Source organism: Geotrypetes seraphini, chromosome 14 (genome assembly GCF_902459505.1).
Source record: "Geotrypetes seraphini chromosome 14, aGeoSer1.1, whole genome shotgun sequence".
Lineage (NCBI taxonomy): Eukaryota > Metazoa > Chordata > Amphibia > Gymnophiona > Dermophiidae > Geotrypetes > Geotrypetes seraphini.
In genome coordinates, this window is record NC_047097.1 from 48,277,363 (window position 1) to 48,298,373 (window position 21,011).

At 40.2% G+C, this 21,011-nt stretch overlaps 1 protein-coding gene across 11 annotated transcripts in view; it reads right to left on the reverse strand.

Annotated features, from left to right (window-relative positions):
* Positions 1 to 21,011, reverse strand: part of TCF12 (transcription factor 12) — an 807,409-nt gene that overhangs the window by 256,612 nt on the left and 529,786 nt on the right. For all 11 annotated transcript variants that reach the window (XM_033920038.1, XM_033920035.1, XM_033920040.1 and 8 more), the window contains one exon: positions 4,574 to 4,712. In XM_033920038.1, the coding sequence (XP_033775929.1) occupies positions 4,574 to 4,712 (139 nt within the window). The remainder of the gene's footprint in view (positions 1 to 4,573; positions 4,713 to 21,011) is intronic.

Sequence of the window (21,011 nt, forward strand, 5' to 3'; positions counted from 1 at the left end):
CTCCTTATCAAATCTAAAATGTTCAAATTACCCATTATGTATTACCTAATTTCACGACAATTCTTATGTAATCCGCCTTACATATTTTGTAACATCATGACAATTCCGCAAGGTAATGGTGGAATAGAAATCACTAATGTAATGTAATGTATTCTTAAGAAGTATGGTACTTTTGCTATTTGTATTTTGTATTTCGCTGATTGTCCAGCTCTCTTCAGTGTAAACCGCCTAGAAATTGTCTGATTGTGGTAGTATAGAAGAATAAAGTTATGTTATAAAGTTCAAAGCGGTTTACAAAAGATTATATTAAGTAAACACAGTACGATGAGCGCGGCAGGGAAGAAATCTAGTTGACTATAAACTTGGAGAAAAGGAAAGTTTTTTGTTGTCTTCTAAAATGTAAAAAGGAATAAATAACAAATGCCGAAAGTCCTTATTGTAAAGAGCTGCTTGAAGGGTGAGGGTGCAGTCATGATGTTTTTTATAATTTGCAACCCTTGGCAGACTGAAATGCAAAAAGAGCATGGAATCTTCTAAGATTCCTATGAGAAACCATAGAAAATGAATTAATTAAGTAAAGAGGAGCCTGACCAAATGCGACTTTGTAATACATATGGCAACAATCTCCACGTCTGCTAGTTGCGGTCCCAATCACACCCTGCCTTCAGGGGAGATTTCTGCAGTATTAACTGTTAACATCTAGCGTTAACTGTTAACGCAGGCTCTGCAGTCAGCATGCATTCATTTCTGCATTAAACAGCTTCCCCAGTTTAGTAAATGGTTTAATGCACTTTACCTCCCTTTTACAAAGCCGCAAAAGCGGTTTGTAGCGCTGGCTGGCACGCTGAATGCTCTGCGCTGCTCCCGACACTCAGAGTTCCTCTGAGCATCGGGAGCAGCGCAGAGCTTTCAGTGCCCTGGCCTGCTTTTGCCAGTGCCCTGGCCGCTCTTGCGGTTTTGTAATAGGGGGGCATTTTTGGGGATGTGTGAAAAGCCTTTATGAGGAGATTCACCCAAGGCACGTACAGTTTAATGTAAAACTTACAGTTTTGTTAACAGCAAGTAAAATGACTAAGGGCTCCTTTTACTAAGCTGCGCTAGTGGTTTTAGCATTGAGCTGGCGTTAGTTCTTGGCACGTAGCGTGGGGTTACCGTGCGCGCTAAAAACGCTAGCGCACCTTAGTAAAAGGAGCCCTAAGTATAAATCGAAATACAATCAATGGGGTAAACCTGGAAACAGTGAACTTGAAACCTGGTAATAGGACTAACATGAAACGGTATCAGAAATATGCATATTATTGCCTACTTCCTTTTTCTTTTTTAAGGCCCTCTTTTACTAAGCTGCAGTTGAGGTTTCTACTGCAGCCTGGGGCACTAAATGTGCTGACGCTCATAGAAATTCTATGAGCGTCAGGGCAGCGTCGGAGCATTTGGCGCTCTGGGCTGTGGTAGAAACCTCTGCTGTGGCTTAGTAAAAGCGGGGAGGGGAGGGGGTGTAAATAAAAATCACTCAAATCAGCGTACATAGGCAGTGCCTAGAGTTTTAAGACTGACCAAAACAAATTGGTTTTATTATTAATATTTCTTTATCAAAGGGCACAACAGAAAGAGCAGTACGGCAAAAAAAGCACAAATGCAAAAACCAGCATAGCACTAACAAACAACCAAGCTCAAATAGGCTCTTTAGCAGTACCCTAATTTCCAAATAACCTACTCCCCAACCTCCCCTTCCCCCTATCAATCATCAACCCTCCCAAACTTCCCTCCCTCCCATGCTTCTTTTCCAGCCTAGAGGAACTAAGGGCTCCTTTTACGAAACCGCGTTAGCGGCTTTAGCGTGTGCGACTTTTCATCATGTGCTAACCCCCGCGCTGGCCGAAAAACTACCGCCTGCTCAAGAGGAGGCAGTAGCAGCTAGCACGGCCGGCGGTTTATCACGCGCTATTACACACGTTAAACCGCTAGCGTGGCTTTGTAAAAGGAGCCCTAAATGCTCTAACATTCATAGGAATTCTATGAGTGTCGGGAGCAACATTGGAGCATTTAGTACGCTGGGCTGTGGTAGAAACCTCTACCACAGTTTGTTTGGTTTTTTTAATCTTTATTAATTTTCAAAACGGCCATGAATTTTAAAAACATTAATAATCAACATAAGCGCTTAAATTCCATCAATAACAATACAGAAGAAAAAATATCCCACCCTTTCCTTCCAACAATTCAATAAAAAAAAAAATAAACCAAAAAGATATCCCCCCCACCCCCGTCCTGGATATGCATAAAAAGAAATAAAAATTAAATAAAGAAATTTTGTTGAATTAACAAAGGATGTCAACGGGCCCCAGACCAATTTAAATACTTTGCCATGCCCCGACATATCCGCATTCATCTTCTCCTATTTATAGCCTAAACATAAACTGGCCCACCAAAATGACAAATTGAGGCGGTCACAATTTTTCCAATTGCGTGTTATCATTTGCATCGCTATACCTGTCATCATAAGGAAAAGCCTGCATTTGTAACGATCCAAAGGAGGCTTGATATGCAATGAAGCTACTAACAAACCAGAGAAAATATTTCTTCACTCAACGTGTAATTAAACTCATTTTCGGAGAATTTGGTGAAAGCAGTTAGCTTAGCAGGGTTAAAAAGAGGTTGGGATAAGCCATTATTAAGATGGACTTGGGAAAGCAATTGCTTATTCCTAGGATAAGAGCATAAAATCTGTTTTTCTCCTTAGGATCTTGCCAGGCAGTTGTGACTTGGACTGACCACTGTTAGTAACAGGATACTGGGCTTGATGGACCGTCGGTCTGTCCCAGTAGGGCAGTTCTTATGTTCTTAAGATATGTTAGGGCTTAATGCCCTTTAATAGCCATATCCCGTAGTTAGTATGGTTAATAGTAAAATAATACAGTACATCTTAATGGTAGCCCATATTGATAAATTAATGTAACAATTTAGGAGGAAGTTATCTATTGTTACCCATTATTTCAACAAACAGCTAGTCCTATTGCATTTTCTGGCTATAATTGTGCAAAACTTAAAAACCATTATTACCAATTGTACCAACAAGTGCCATTCAATTTTAAAAATTCTTTTCATGGCAAATACTAATTGCAATGATATGCCAAATATTGTTGAAACAGTCTCCAATCCTTTAAGCCAAAATACATGTACAATGGGGCAGTGAAATAATATGTCCTAAAACAGTGGTCTCAAACTCAAACCCTTTGCAGGACCACATTTTGGATTTGGAGGTTACTTGGAGGGCCTCAGAAAATATAGTTGATGTCTTATTAAAGAAATGACAATTTTGCATGCTAAAACTCTTTATAGTTTATAAATCTTTCCTTTTGGCTAAGTCTTAATCATAATATTGTCATTTGTAGCTAAAGAGACATATGATCAAGAAACTGTTTTATTTTACTTTTGCGATTATGATAGACATACCGAGGGCCTCAAAATAGTACCTGACGGGCCGCATGTGGCCCCCGGGCCGCGAGTTTGAGACCACTGTCCTAAAGGGAGTAAGGTCTGTTTTACATAACTTCATAGTTCTCTAGCAATTAATCAATTAACTGCTTCGGTTCTGCCAGAAAGAATCTAGTTCATCATACTACATCGATTCACATGCACTGCTTTAATTTCTAAATTACTAAAGCATGGCTTCTGTATAAAATACAAAAAATAACTTTACAATCTACTATATACTGCCTTGGGTGAATTTCTTTTATATATCCTAAAAAATCCCTACAGAATTACCGAGTCACTAAAATTGGTGGTAATGCCCAGTTGAGTTGTCAGGTTGCAGCACTGTGCCCTATAGTTCGAGAGAAAGCGTGGTGCGCTAAAGTCCAGGGAGGGGGAGGAGGTGGCTGCTGCATGGCATCCTAGGAGAATGTATTCAACCGAGCTGTGGTGATCTTTCCTGTATCAGAGGACACCATTAAGATAAGTGCGGGTTCCTTACACTTTCTAAAGAATTTCTATTTAAAGAGACTTTGAAAATATATTTATTTAGATGCAAGAGCACTGATTGCATTTAACGGAGTTTTTCTCTGATCGAGGATGTGTTTTCAATGACAACTTAATAATTGTCATGGTAGTTTCCTGAGTTTTCCCTCGGGGGAACACTGAGGTCTTTTATCCGTATTAGGAACCTGCTCTAAACAGTCTCTGAAAACGGAATTTATTGAGTGAATATCTTTTGGTGGTTATATATATATTTTTTTGATATTCTGCTTGCCTAGTTCTATTTTTTATCCTTAGAGGGAGACATATGGGAATGATCTCAGAGGAAAAAGGACCCCCCCCCCTTCCCTCAAGGCCAAAGAATGCAGAGATGCTTGGAAATCTGGCTAGGGGTTGGTAGGGGGAAAGAATGCGGATGTTTTTAAAAAATTGTTATGCAGAACATAAATGACTTGCATTACTTTCTAATCAGGGCTGTATTCCTTCTCCTGAATAAATAAAATCAATATTTGCTTCTAAGTTCTTACTTCAGTCCACTTTGGAAATTTTTGTTTTGTTTAGGTATCTAAGTATTATTCCACAGATAGCACACAATACGAACCAAGGGCTGGAGCATCATGTAGTGGTCTTCTGCGTGAACTTGCTGTGGCTGTCAACGCATAGTATGGAGTTCCAGTCTTTCCTGAGGATGGTAACTGCCCCGGGCTTCCAAGTCCTATGTCCGGTCGAAGAACACTAGGCTGTACAAGACAAAGTCATCTATAATTTTTATACTTACAAATATTGCCATGACAAAAATAAACCACCATCACTTAATTAACTGCAGTAAGTTGCAAACTGAAGTGAGTATCATAGAGTAGCACGAATATGAGGCAAAGTCTGATGGGCAAAAGGTTTTTACGTGTTTGTATTCAGTGTCCATAAAAATGCATTACTAAAAAAAAACCCAAACAAAGGGCATCCAAAACCAACTGTGCATAGGATTTATAATGGTCCACTCTGATATCTTTCCATCATCCCATAAACAGGATTCATTATAGTAACATAGTAGATGACGGCAGATAAAGACCTGAATGGTCCATTCAGTTTGCCCAACCTGATTCAATCTAAAAATGTTTTTTTTTTCTTAGCTATTTTTGGGCTAGAATCCAAAGCTGTGCTCAGTACTGTTCTTAGGTTCCAACTATTGAAGTCTCCGTCAAAGCTCACTCCAGCCCATCCTCAACCAATCGACCATATACAGACACAGACCAAGCAAGTCTGCCCAGTACTGGCTTTAGTCCTTCAATATTTACTAGCATTTTCTGATTCTAGATCCTCTGTGTTACTTGAAATAAACATACAGGTGAAGTCAATTATCAAAACCACTCTGAGAACCCCCCAGCCAACTCCCCGAATAACCCTACACTTAGCGGAAAAGTGTGTCCATAAATCTTGCTGGTGAAAGGGGGTGCCGCAATGATCCAAGCACCCCAGGAAATGGGTTCAACTAAGCCCGGTTTCGGAAGTTCAACGTTCCTTCATCAGGAATCCATGCTGCTTGCTGACTGACTGAAAAGCAAAAATCCGGGATTCTCAGAGTGGTTTTGATAATTGACTTCACCTGTATGTTTATTAGTTTCACTGTGATTTTTCACTATTTTGATTTAACGCACGGGAGGTATCCTATGATGGTGTGCAGGCAGAGGTTTGTCTACCTTTGCCTTGTTGTGTAAAGCGCTGGAGTATTTCTCCCTTCGCTGATCTCTCACGCTGAGGATACCCCTTCGCATTTATAAATGTTATAGTCTATCTAGTTTATTTACATCTCATGTTATTTCACTTAGGGTTGTCCATTATCTATTTTACCACTCTCAAAACTCTAGACCCTTTACTGCCTTGTGGTCTCCGTCCTGACTAAGGAGGCACCACAGTCACTGTACACGTGGTTAACACCAGAAGTGGCCTTAGAAGCCATTAGGTGCCTCTGTCGACCCAATCCTAGTGAAAGCTAGGTGCCAGAAATGTAGGTCTTTAAAACCCTGGCCTACATTTCTGGCGCCTACCTTTCACGTAGCTGCGATTCCCCAACAGCCATTTTGGTGACCTGTTCAAAGACATGTATATTGTTTTTAGTCTACATTTTTAATCTGGTATTGTTATATCGACTGGACCCCTGAGGAAGGTGTGTTTGCCGAAACACAGACCGTGTAGAGTCCGGTGGGACAAATATATGTGGACTATTAACTTAGATCTGTATTTGTTTTTATTTTGGTTTTATTGTGAAGAGTGATAAATAAATCATCTTTCAGAACATCCTCATCCACGGTTTTTTGTTTTTACTATTTGGATTGCTCCCACTGTGCAATATTGGGTCTTCTTGTTTTTTGCTGTATTCCCCAAACAACACGATCTGCGCCATTTTGTAGGCGGCCACCGATTATGGTGCAATTTGGAGGATCTGGCCCAAAGCGTATGAGCTTACTCACTTAAGAACAGAGAACCAAACAGAATAACTATTAGCCCAACACTTCTATGAGGCAGAATATTAACTAGGTAGGTGTACTGAAAACCCAAACACGCATGCAGTGTAAATCAAGCTATGTTTGTTGCAGACTAATTCATTCTCGTTTGGAAAATAATCTAAAACATTGTAGCAGGCCATAAACCGCAATTTAAAAGACCAAAAGAGGAAAAAGCCTCAGTACCCCGGCACCACTTTTCATGCACTTGACAGTGAAGAACTGGTTGGTCTAAATTCTAGAATTGGAATGGAGTCATTTTTAGTTAACAGTGGAAGCATTTAAATGTACACACTTCTTTAAGGATCTGTTTTTTTGAAGTTCGATTGCTAGTGCTTGGGGAACATGATATCAGTATGCTTAAAAAAGGAGCCGTAGCACCACACTTGTGAAGCAGGAAGACATTTCAGTCACAACTTAATTAGAATGAGGTTTGTTTGTCTGTTTTTTTCAACAATTGGCATAGTTTCCAGGCTTTCAACATGTATTGTTGGGGTTCTTTTTACAGAGAGTGTTTGGAGAACTACACCCTGAGGCAGCTGGGATACATACACCAGCGAAACGTTGGCCATTGTTGGTGTTCCTGGACCCCTGAACTCAGAGAAATAGTTTTATTATGGATGCTTGTCATAAATAGTTTTTGACTTTTTGCATCATAATTTTGGAATCACTGCATTGTACAAGGCTTTCTAATTAGCTTTGATTAATGAAGATTTTTATGCCGATTAGGTTCTCTTTCCCCTGTCTATTAGTCAACCACATACTTTTGAAAAGTGGTACCAGGGTTCTGAGGCTTTTTCCTCCTTTTCCTTTTAAATAGCGATTTTTGGCCTGCTACAATGTTTTTAATTGTTTTCCAAACGAGAATGAATTAGTCTGCAACAAACATACCTTGATTTACACTGTGTGTGTGTGTTTGGTTTTTCAGTAATAACAATAGCCTTATTTATATCCCGTCATACCTTTCAGTTCAAGAAGGTTTACGACAAGAGAGGCAGCATGAATGCAGCAAAGTTACATCATGAGAATGAAGTAGGAGTGAACAAACAGGCGTATAACGTAATTATATATAACAGGAGGCAGGAGCATGCAAGTAGATGTAGAGGAAATCATTTGAGGAAGTTTAAACAAATTTGTCAAATAAAAGGGTTTTCAGTGGTCTTCTGTATGATTGGTATGACGATGAGTTAAGGAGTAACTTGGGATATAGGACGTAGTTAATATTCTGCCTCATAGACGTGTTGGGCCAAAGTGTATGAGGACAGACAAAGTTCTCAATATGTACACTTTAGAAGAAAGACGGGAGAGGGGAGATAAGACAGACATTTTAAATATCTCTGTGATATCAGTGCACAGGTAAGTCTCTTTCAATTGAAAGAAAGATGTGGAATGAGGGATGAGGGGGCATAGGATGAAAGGGAAAGAGGATATACTCAGGAGTAATCTAAGGAAATACTTCTTTATGGATAAGATGGTGGAAGCCATAGAACGGCCTCCCAGTGTGGGTGGTGGAGACAAAAATAACCTGAAATCAAGAAAATACTGGAAAAGCACATAGGATCTCTAAAGGAGAGGAAGGGATAATAGTGATTAGTAGATAGTACAGGCAGTCCCCGGGTTAAGAACGAGTTCCGTTCTTAAGTTGAATTTGTATGTAACTCAGATCCTGTACAGTACACAGCCTATAAAAACATTAAACATTAAATAAACAGTCCTCAAAATAAAGTACTGTAGTATAAATAGAAAGCAAAGATAGGTATACACTAACTTTCGCTCTTCATCCCATCCCACTGTTCCCTCTCCACTACCACATCCAACATTTCTCCCTCTTCCCCATGCATCTGTACCTCACGCCTCTCCCACCACTATGTCCAATATTTCTCTCTTCCTCCCTATTCACCACTGTCTTCATTTCCCCATGTGAACCATCTCTCTTTCCCTCTCACTCAGACACCCATGTCCAATAATTCTCCCTTTCTATTCCCCAACCTCAGCATCTCTTTCCCTCACTCCTTCCATTCTTCCATCCAATGTCTCAAGTTGAGCCGGCCAGAGGAGGTAAACACCCACGGGAGGCATGAATTTGGTACATGGAAAGGAGAGAAAGATGACGAGGGGCAGGTTGGGACACTGAAGGGAGGAGTAGGGTCACATTTTGACAGGAAAGGAGGAAGAAGGGGCATGCTGGCACAGGAAGGGAGAGGCAGGACCCTAGTTCATAAGTACGAGTTTGACGTAAGTCAGGTGTACTTAAACCGGGGACTGCCTGTATCAATGGGTAGATTGGACAGGCCCTATGGTCTTTATCTGCTGCCATATCTATGTTAAATGAGTACCACAGTTTAAAGAGCCCTGTGGTAGGGTCCCTTCAGCTAGGAAAATGCAGACAAGTTTGCCAGCAGCATGGCAAAGGGAAGGCTCAAGCATACCAATGCCATGTTTGGTGATGTTGCTGCAAGTACATATGCCAGCTGCCGGTCATAGGAAATTAATCTAATACCCAGTCCATTCATGTCTTACTACCACACTTTGTAATAATGCTAACAAAATTAGTCAGGTTGTTACCTGAACATCCAGCCTCCTAGGTCCCAGATGCTGTTTAACTGCCCTCATAAAACATTCTCATAGTATAAGCCCAAGGAAATAGACAACATATCAGAGCAATATAATTATACTGCTGATGAATTTACTTAAAATAAAAGCATAGCTATGGTATCACTATTAAAGTCTATTCTTTCCTGCTATAGTCTTCAATCCATATATGCAAGATACTTGACATTTCTCTTATACAGCAAATTAAATATAAAGAATATTCTCTGGAGCATTTGGTAATTGTAGGGTTTTATTTTGATAATGTCTGAGTAAGATTTTTTTATGTTGCCTTGATGCCTTTCTTTAATGAGATATTGTTCGCTTGTTTGATATTCCAACAGCTTACAGCAGCTGTTACACACACAAAATTCAGTTGAAAGTCATCATGGTTAACAGCAGAGAAGCTGCAAAGTATCAAGGATTCAATTCTCAAGTTTGTTTGCTTGTTAGGAGTCCCAGGCTTCAAAGCTGTGGGTTTTCAGTCTGTCAGCACACCTGGGAGGAAGCTACAGGCAGTGGCATAAGTAGCTAACCTGTATGGAAGAGGAGTGGTGCCAGTTATGGATTTAACATAGCTGCTTCCACATAAGGGGCAATATTGTTTTAACTATCCAAGCCAACAGCCATATAAGTTTAATCAGTTACAATACTCTTCCTTATCTGTAGCAGAATGAAAGGAGCAATTTCAAATGGCTCTCACAGCTGTAAAATTCAGAGTCTTTTACATATACAATCAGTGGCATAGAGAGGGTGAATGGAACACGGTGGTACCCCTTGCCCTCTTCTCCACCCCACACCATTGCGCAAACCTCTTTCCTGTACCTCTTTAACTTTCCAACTTGCTGCCTATGCCAGACTCAGTTCTTCCTCTGACATCACTTCCTGGTCCTGCAACCTGGAAGTGATATCAGATGGAGAGCCAAATCCGGTGCAAGTAGCAGATTGGAGATACTGCTCATGCCGGTGATGAACTGGGGGGGAAGAGAAGGCACATATGTGCAGCAGGGGGAAGAAGGGGTGCAGAGAGGAGGAGAAGCACCAACGCCCCCCTCCCCGAAGACGGCGCCCAGGGTGAGCCGCCTCCCCCCTCACCCTTACTATGCCACTGTACTCAATCTCTGCTGATTTTCAAAGATATAAAAGGGGCTATTTTCAAAAGGTAGGGTTGCCCGGACACCTTATACCTGCCCCCAGGCCTGCCCATTTCCACTCCAGGCCTGCCCTAGCTCCGCCCCACGCGGCCTGCTTTGTTTGGACAGGAGCCAATCTGCGCATACGTGGATTGCCTCCTGCCCAACATGATAGAGAGGAGGCTTTTCAAAACCCGGACAAAGTGCTGGGTTTTGAAAAGCCATCCAGGGAAATCTGGACGTCTAGTAAACCTATCAAAAGATTGCCTAAAGTTAGGCACAGGCATGCTACAAACTGAGGCCCTGATTCTGCAAAACGTGTCTAACGTTAGACGCCTAAGTTAGGTGTCCTTTGAGGAATTGTGCTCAGTGTAGTTCAGCACTGTTTAGGCATCCTTTAGAGAATCAGGTTTTAGGTGAGATTTAGACGTCCAATGTCTTTAATGTTATAATATTTTGTTATTAGAATGGCAATTTTATGCTGTTTTTCATTATAATTGTAATACTGGGAGTTGGATCTGTTTAATGCTTTTATTTATTCCTCTTCCATCAGACAGAGTGACTGGGATTCAAACCAGCAACATTAGGGTAGAAGGCTGTAGGTTTAACCAGTGTGCTACAGAGTGAGCTAACAAGCTGCATAGCAATTGTAAAACTAGCCCTCTCTTCGACAAAGCCGTGCTAGTGGCTAACGCGTGGCAACAGCCCCGAAGCCCTTTAAACCTCTATGGGCTTCGGGGCTGTTAGAAGAGGGGGTAGGTCTTATAGGCATTGTAAGGAAGTCTACTTCTGAGCATAGTTTAGGCTTCAGATATTTCTGAATTCTAAGGACGGAACTTAGGCACAGTTCGGACGTGCTCAATGCGATCTGCTAAATAGCTCTCTGGGTTTTTATTTTTGCTTCATTAAGCTCAAAATACATTTAATAAGCCACCACATTAACAGGGCACATCAGTACAAAGATATTGCATGCAAAACCTTCTATTTTCTGGGCAAACAGTAATACTATTTGCTAATTAGAGGGAAAGATACATTAACTGAAGCACAGCACATGAAAAAAAACAGCTCTATATTTCTTGCTAAAAAGCTACCCTTTTTTTCTTCACTAAAGATTGCTCCAATGAGATCATTCTTGAAACAGGTGCACATGACAAAAATATATAGATTGCATATATAACTTCATTTGCAAATTAGCAGATCTCTAAGCTATCATATCACAGGGCAGTCAGAGACACCTGCCTGGAAGCTGCTATAGCTCAATAAGTAAAAGCCCTGTGCTCTTCTTCCAGAGGTCATACGTTCAGCTCTCCAGCATATATTTTAATTGTAGCATTCTACCTTGATGATCTCACAAAGAGGTCACCATTGTACAGCTGCAAACCTCCATTTGCAATGAAGCAGAAGCCATGCTAAGGTCTGTATCTGTTTTTTTCTGGTTTTAACCTTTTGCAAATGAAGTTATGTATGCAATCTATATATTTTTGTCATGTACTTTCTTTGCTTTCAAGAATGAGCTGATTGGAGCACTGTTTAGTCAGAAAAAAAGGGTAACTTTTTAGCAAGAAAACTAAAGCTATGTTTTTCATGTGCTGTGCTTCAGTTAATGGATCTTTTCCTCTAATTAGCAAATAGCATTGCTGTTTGTCCACAAAAATAGAAGGTCTTTGATGTGCCCTGTTTATGTGGTGCCTTATTAAGTGTATTTTGAGCTTAATAAAGCAAAAATAAAAACCCAGAGAGCTATTTAGCTTGGCTTATTATAGGTTTAAGCAGTTATACTAGCTCAACAGCTGCTGTACATGCTTGCACCTAATTTTTATCTACTTGAGCCTAACTAAGAAAAACCTTCATAGACTTCAGCGGATTCAGAATGCCGCAGCCAAGCTCATCTTCGCTAAAAGTAAATTTGACCATGTCTCTCCGCTCCTGTCCAAGCTTCATTGGCTTCCGATAATCGCCAGGGTCCACTTTAAATGTGCCTGTCTAGCTTTCAAAATCCTACACGGTATCCTCCCTCCCTTTATCCCTCTTTCTTGGAATTCTTCAAACCCTAATACCACCAGACCCTCCCACAAATTAAAACCTTCCTTCCCCTCACTAAAAGGCATTTCCCGTACAGGAAAGCTAGGGACCTCCCTCCCCTTCAAAATCACTGCGCTCTGGAACAACCTTACCTCCCCTCTTCGGAACTTGAGCTCTCTCCAAGTTTTCCGCAAACATCTGAAAACCTGGCTTTTCTCAAAAATGTAAGCCTCTCTCCAACTTTGGTATCCCAAGTCCTCAAAAAACTCTTCATATCTGGCATCCCAAGTCCTCTAAATATTCTTCATACTTTGACCCTAACTCTTTATTGTAGTTCCTTCCTATTTCATCTCCTGTAAACCGTGTCAAGCTCTACGAACGTGGAGAAGATGCGGTATACAAACCTAAGGATTAGATTAGATTAGATTTTAGTTGTGTAATTATTAGTATTTTACATGTGCGTGTACGTTTCAGGCATGCCCCTGTGTTGCACATGACCATCACTGTGCACCATGGATTTTGCATGCTCAATTTCTACAATCCCAATTAAGGGTAGTTATACTGTACATGTAACTGCAAATTAGTGTCCATAGGTGCCAATGTACACTAATTACAGCCAACAACTGGTTAATGTCAATTAGCAGCTAGTTATTAAGTTCATTTATAGAATTGGAGACAATGGGGGCAATTCTAGAACTGGACACAAGTTAGGCACCCAAATTATGTGAGCTGAGAGTCTATTCTATATGAATTCATATAGAAAACAGCGTAATTCTTGCCCAGAAAAAATTTAAATTGAATCATGAAGGGCAGACTGGATGGACTACTCGGGTCTTTATCTGCCGTCATCTACTATGTTACTATGTACGTCTACATCTATGGGCTTACGTTTAGAAGCACTGTCAATAGCAGAAGTAAATGTGCACACCTAAATGTAGCAGTTTAGCATATGTGGTAAAAACTGAGTAGCTGAAGTCGGGCCAAGAGAACACTGCTGAACCAGAGGCTAATGAACATCTATTGAAGGACTCAAAGTTTCCTCGTGGTGAGAAAATTTTTTTGATGGCCGATATTGTGCTTTCTTTAACATTGAAGGGGGAGATTGAAGATACTCCTAGAAGTGAGGCAGAGGGAGCTTGTTCCTTGGATCAACTATCTGGTCTTCATTTGCTAGATTTTCTTTTGACTAAACTGCCTGAGGTAACCCTCGATTCCTTATGGATGTTAATAGCAAATTTTGGGAAATCATTATGCCCACAAATACCTTCTTTAGATATAAGAATTAAGAAATGCGAAGAAAGCTTGATAACTTTAGAAGCCTTGAATACTCATTTAACAAAAGCCGAAATAAGATTATAGTGAAATTAGAAGGAGTACTTATTAAAGATGTTAAAAATTTAAGGAAAAAGGTTGAATCCCTGGAAAATAATGCACGTAATAATAATCTGCAATTTTTGAACTTCCCTCAGATATTTTCTGTAACTCTTAGAGAAATTCTTCAGAGATATTTTTTGAAAATTGTATCTGTTCCTGAGTCAATACCACTTTTTTCACAAGTGCATTATTTGCCTATGAAACTTATGCAGAATCAACAAGTGACTCAAAATATGGAGTCACAAGATCTATCAGCTATTTTGAATCTTCTGTTAAGGATTTGGCTAAAGCTTCCACATTAGTGGCTACCGTAGCTTTAAAACCAGAAAAGATTTGGATTTTAAAAATGTTTTTCAAGAATAGGCAAATTGTTTTTGGGTATGAAGATTCAGATTTTTCCTGATGTTTCTCAAGAGACACAAAGTAGAAGACATCAATTTTTATTATTCAAACTTGGCGTTACCCAGATGGGAAGAACTTTTTTATTTGAGATATAATCTCAAATGTATAATCAGATATCAAACTGTGAATATGTTTTCTTTGAATTATCTCATCTTACAGCCTTTCTGGCGACAAAGCACACTGAAAGAAGTTAACTGGACATTCCTGTTTAGTTCTCATAATTTAATAACTTAGCCTCTTGATGTTAGGTGTTTTTTCTTCTTTTCTTTTTTAATTTCCTATTCCATTCATTGTAATCTTGATTCCACATTTAGGGCTCCTTTTATAAAGGTGCGTTAGGGCCATAACGCACGGAATAGCGCGCGCTAGCCGCTACTGCCTCCGCTTGAGCAGGTGGTAGTTTTTCAGATAGCGCGTGCTATAGCGCACACTAATTTGGGTACGTGTGCTTGGAGCTCATATTGGACTTGAGAAATGTATATTTTAAATACCTGTATTATTATATTTCCTTGATTTTTAATAGTATATATTTCTTTTCTGTACAAGTTGAATTGCTTGGTAAAATATTGAACTTCTAATAAAAATATAGTTAAAAACCTGAGTAGCTGCACTGAGTAAAAACTCAAGACCAAAATATGGTCCAATAAGTGTAACAACAAGTTCTAAAAATTAATATGATACATATGATCCTTTTAGCAATTAGTACAGCAGAAAACTGTGTCAATATTGGATGATGACAATGTGTGGAATCAAAAAGACCCAACACGGTCCGTGTTTTGGCTATAACAGCCTTCTTCGGGGGTCCTAAGCATGAAACTACAGACTCATAAATAGATCAAATGAATCAGAATAAGGAACCAATGTGCCAAAGTATGTTGTTCTTGTAAAACTCTCACCTGTCAAAGACGCTCCAGGTAAAATCTCATATGAAAACAGAGATGATTTTATATATCTATCAACATTCAATTCAAAATTCTTTTTGTTCAACCCAGTGGCACTCAAAATAACTGGGAATATTTCTATATCATGGTACCATATTTTCTTAGTCTCCGATTACATTTCTTAGAATTAAGGATATTCTGTCTCTCCATGCACTGTACAGAATTGTCACTTGCTACTGACTTTTTTCTTTTTTTTTTTTTTTACCACTAACGCTATTCTTTTGTTTTTTAGTGCTACATCTAGTTTTCTTGCATCAAGCATTCTGCTAGTTGGAAACGGATGTCCTGGTGATCACAGCCTCTCAATTTACCACAATTCCCTTGGAATTGTGATCCAAATGTACAGCAATGTTATGTGTTTATAAAGTTTCAGAGGATGTGCCAGTTTTGCTTTATGGAAGCTGCATTTACTTTTTACAGAAATGGTGGCAGATGTGTGGAATAGTCTCCCAGTGTTTTTGTTTGAATTCAAGAAAGCGAGGGACAGGCACGTGGGATATCTTAGGGAGAGGGGGAGATAGTGGATGCTGCAGATGGGCAGCCTGGATTTGGCCTTTATCTGCCGTCATTTTTCTCTGTTTATTTTATCGCTTATGCTTGCTATGAACATCTTATCTATAGTCCTCTGACCTGTGTTGCAGCTATCGATGCCTCTTTAAGTTTAAGTTCACCTCTCCTTAACAATTCCCGTGTCAGGTCTTCAACATTTCCTGAAATAATACTTTGTATTCACTTGTTATGTTTGTGCTTTTGCCACCTGTATTAATTGTTTACTGATCTGATTCTTTAAAGACCTTTAATTTTATTTTTTTTTTAAATCTTGTTTTGCTAATTCTGTTGCTTCCTTTCTTGTCTATGCTGGTGGATTAATATTTATTCCTTTTATTTTTCAGAATGCTTGCCCAAATCAGATTCTGGAAGTTTAATTTTGTACTTCAACAATTTCTGTATATTTGGATTTGGGGGGAGGGGGGCAGCAAAACACCTTTTTGGTTGGGGTGGTTCAAACAAAACAAATTCCAACTTACCCCCAGACTTCCATACTGTAGTTGCTAAATCTGCATAGGGCAGAAAGCTGGTCATGTTATATCATGTTATATGTTATAGCCAGTTTCACTGCCTATAGATCTTTTGAAGCTTTTAAGTAAGCCTGGAGACCTATGATAATAGCTCTACTATTTATAATATAATTCTATAAGGCTTATTTCTTCTTCAGCTCTTGAAGCACGGTGTCTCAATTCCGACTGACTATGTCATGAGCATGTAGCTGTGCAGCTGGTTTTTTTCCAAGATCTCTGTGGGTTCTGTCTACTATTCCAAAGATGTATGCATAAAGGAATTGCAAGCTGACTGATGGCATATATTTTATTCCATAATGTTAAAGCACTTTTCAATTCCAGTTTCAGTCTTCTGTTAACATTCTTTGCTAATCTTTTCTTTGATTTGTATGCTAGATTGTTGCACTGGATTATTAATGAACTATATATATTTATATCCAACAACCTCCATGTTACAATCTTTATTCAGAAATATATTTTTAGTTTTACTTTGTTTTCTTAGAAGAAAGGTTTCCTTAGCATATTTGTCTGGACCAAATGTCATTATGATGTCATCTGAGAAGCTTTTTACTACCCAGTCTCTCTCCTTCCTATGTGGGAGAAGTATGAGCCTTGTTGGCAGGGAGCCTCTGATAACACAGGAAGGAACACAATATGTTACAAACAGGGGTTAAAGTAGAGTCAGCAGTACAGCTCTCAGACTGCAGAGTAAATAGTCCTCTGATATCATTAACAGAAGTGCATCTTGGGATAAAGACTGACATCAAGAGAGAGAAAAATTTCCTTTATGTTAACTCCCCTTTTCCTCATCTTCATCCAGTCTGCATCATATATGGTAAAGAACCATTTACTGAAAATATTCCAACATCAGTTGTTGAGGAAAAAAACTTTGATCAAGCCTCTTTTTTCCCCAGGATCCATTCTGCTATACTTCAATCTTCCACTGGGCAACGGATGATGTATCAGTAGTCTTCAAACACCACTACACTTGTCCAGCTTTATACAATTTACTTCTGCACAACCCCTAATGCAATTCATATATCTATCATTTCTAGAAAATTCATACATAACTTTTCCCCTCCCCGAGGGGCTAAATTCTCAAACCTAGTCCCAAAACTATAGCTTTCTACCTGACAAAGATTATGACCAACATACTCTTACACATTTTTTAAGAAAAACTTTTTCCTTTTGAAGCTAATTCTCTTATCCCCCATACCAGTGAATGAAATAAAATCCTTTATTCAGGACAACCTTAATACTGTATTTGGCAAACTTACTTAAGAGCATTTCCTATTGCCCGTAACTTGAGGAGGTTGATATATAGGGTTTGGGCTCAACATGAACATATTCCCTGAGTTTGGAGCCCATCTAGATTAACCCAGCCTCCCCCCCCCCCCAAACACGTTAACATACAACCCATCATAGAAGCATCTATGGTGAGTTTTTGTTGCTGAGGAGGTTGGAAAAACAGACCCTGAGTTAGATGGTACAGCACCATTCATCATTGGAAAATGTGCCATACCGTATTTTTCTCTCCATAAGATGCACTTTCACCCCCCCCCAAAAAAAAAATTGGGTGGAAAAAGGGTGCATCTTATGGAGCAAATACCCCCCCCTCTACCTCTCACTTCAACAGCCTTTCTCGGGTCCCATTTCCTGATTTCTACCACCTAGCACTCACCAAGCAGCTCCTGCACCACGCTGAGGGGGTTCAGCAGCCAATCCCCGCTGTTCAGCATTCTCCCTCATGGATGGATGCTCTCGCTGCTGCTTCTGCCTCTGCTGTTCAAGTGAGTTGCTGCCATTCCATTGGATCGGACCCACCCCCATTGTGTGGTTCCCTCGTGTCGAGAGCCGGCGTTGGATTGGCTGTTTGGCGCGTGTGCGCAGGATCCGGCTTAGGGCTCTGATGTGGAGACTTGTAAGAGCGGCTCAGACATAGCGGACAAGATAGCGAATGGCTCCTCCGCCACCATCATGCTCTTCTCCTCCGCCACTAACTTCAGCGTCCCCTTTATCCCCATGAGCCAGCTGGCAAAGTCTGCTCTGCTGCCTGAGGGTAAGAGAGGCTGATCCACTACTACTAATCCCTTCTATGGTGCTGTCAAACGCAGCAGAGGGAAGGGCAGCAGTGCAGGATTCAGTGCTGGATGACAGCAATTTAAAAAAGGCCCTGCCTGCCTGCCTCGGGGTCGGAGGCCCTGCCAGGAGGTGGGGGGCCCTGCCTGCCTGTCTATCACTAGGTCTGCCTGCCCTGTCCCAGCCTACCAGTAGACCACCAGAGGGGGGATAGGGTGCAGAGCCTGGCAGGGAGGGGGGGACGACATGGTACAGAGCCTGGCAAGGAGTGTGGGGTTGGATGCAGAGCCTGGCAGGGAGAATTTGGTTCAGAATGTTTTTTTTCTTGTTTTCCTCCTCTAAATCTTGGGTGTATCTTATGGTCAGGTGCGTCTTATGAAGTAAAAAATCCAGGGTTACATGTATTGGATGAGGATTCCTTGGCTTGAGGCCATTGGGTTGATAAAAGTCCACTGTGGGAATCTGAAGTGAAGGTGTGCATATGGGGGCATGTGAACTGTCCGAGAAAGTGCAACATCTGACATATAAATGTGCACTTAAGGGTGGAGATTGTTCAACATAGGTGAATGAGATTGTCAGCCCTCTGTTCAGGTAGAAGAGCTCGTACTTAAATGGTTTGAGATGGCTGTAGATGTGACTTTTGGTAGTTGACAGCAAACCCTAGAAGCTCGAGAAGACGAATTGTTGAAGTGATGGCAATCTAAACTTACTGCAATGATAAGGTCTTGATCAACCAGTCATCTAGGTAGGGAAATAAGTGAAAGCCTCTTGGGCGGAGGGCTGCAGTCACTACAACTAAGCATTTCATGAAGACACAAGGAGCAGAGGCTGGAACGAATGGCAAGACTTTGTACTGGATATAGTGAGATCCTATACAGAAGCATAGGTACTTCCTGTGTGCAGGTAAGATTGAATGTGAGTGTGTGTCTTTTAGATCTAGAAGGCTGAGCAAGTCGCCCTTTTCTAATAGGGGTGGGAGAGTTGCCAGAGAGACTATTCAAAACTTCTTCCTTCATCAAGTATTTGGTGAGACCTCAGATGTCTAAAATGAGTTGAAGGCCTCTGGTCTTTCTTAGTCTTTATTTTATTTTTAAAAATTTTATTCCACTTCAAACCTAAGCGGGTTACATATAAAATAAATATATCCATAAATTCACAAATTTAACAATTTTAACGAATATAACAGACTGCTAGCTACAGTTATGTTACTCAAACAAAACATAAAATTTATTGTGTCCAATTAAAACAGCAACCAAGACCGCAATGTATCATATACCTAAAGCACTGCAAAAGTTAGAAAAATGCTTTTACAAATAAATGGGTCTTCAATAATTTCTTGAAAGCCATCTTGTTACAACACAGCTTCAAAATCCTTGGCAGGGCATTCCACATCTGTGGGCTGGATAATGAAACCACTGCCACCCATGTTTTCATATAACGTACCCCTTTCACTGGTTCCATAGCTAATTTCATTGTTGTATGAGATTGTAAAGTACAGATTGCTATGTATTTTCATCAAAATTTGTGCTAAATACCAAGGCGCTTCCCCATACATCACTTGATGAAAATATTTTGAGTAGAACCCCTGGCCTCTCTACTGAAGAGGAACAGGCTCTATTGCATTCTGTTGGAGAAGGGCCAAGAGTTCTTGATGAAGGAGGGTCTTCTGGAGGGAGCTGAAAAGAGACTCTTTTGGTGAAAGATTTGGAGGTCTGTGGATTCAATATAAGGCATAGTCCAGAGCAGGGCAACCCAATTCCAGTCCTCGAGATCTACTGGCAGGCCAGATTTTCAGGATATCCACAATGAACATGCATGAGAGAGATTTGCATATCAAGAAGGCAGTGCAGGCAAATCTCTCATATGCATATTCATTGTGGATATCCTGAAAACCCTTGAGGACTGGAATTGGGCAGCCCTGGTCTAGAGAGATGACTTGAAGCACTCACTGGTCTGTTGTGATAAGAGTCCAACATTAGTGGGGAAAAAATAGTAGTCTGTTTCCAATAAGAAGATTGGGAGACAGAGTCAGGGGGATGGAAGCAATGTTCTCTAGAAAGGGGTCAAAAAAACAACTGCTGCTTGGACTAAGTCTGAGCTCATGCCTTCTGACTCTTTTCTTGCCTTAAATGAGAGCATTTATTAGCAGACTTAGATGATGATGAAGATAGCTGATTGTAAGAACATTTAGTATTACAGTAGTATGAACATCTGGATGGGGAAGAGTACCTTCTTTAAGAAGATGTAGAGGCCGAAGGTTTAGACAAAGTTGACAATGTGTCTGTGTGTTTTTTAATTAGATCAGTGATCTCAATCTTATCTCCAAACAGATCATCACTGAGGTTTCAAGATCTGAGACTCTGAACCAAGACATATGGTGCATTGCTACTGCCACTCATAGGGAACAAGTTCTTAAATAATTGTTGCAACTCCCTAAGTTTGTCCTGAAGGAGGACAAGCTTAGGGAGTTGTTTCAAGTAAAGGACAAACTGGAAGTTGTTCTAAATAAAGATTTTTAAATAAATAGAGGAATATTATAGTACTGATAATCCAAGATTCTATTTATTAGTATGGATGATTGAAAAATATATTTACCAAAGGAGTCTAATGCTTTTTCTTCCCTTCCTGGAGGAGCAGAAGCATAAGTCCTTAAATAGAGAATGATGTTGAAATTGTGTTCCCGCAAGTGCCTGGACACTTCAGTATTCTATAGTGTCAATTTTATTAGTAGCTACCTGGACTGACAGAGGGGTCTCCCAGTTTTTAAATAGGGTATCTCTAATGACTTTATGTAAAGGCTCTTTAATAGAGTCATTTCGAGGTAATTCATAGTCAAGAAGCTCAAAAGGTTCAGAGTGATGTTCTTCATTTGTCTCCATTTTAATATGCAGAGATCCATTTGTCTTACAAAGCTAGTAAAAGATATTGGGCTCATAATAA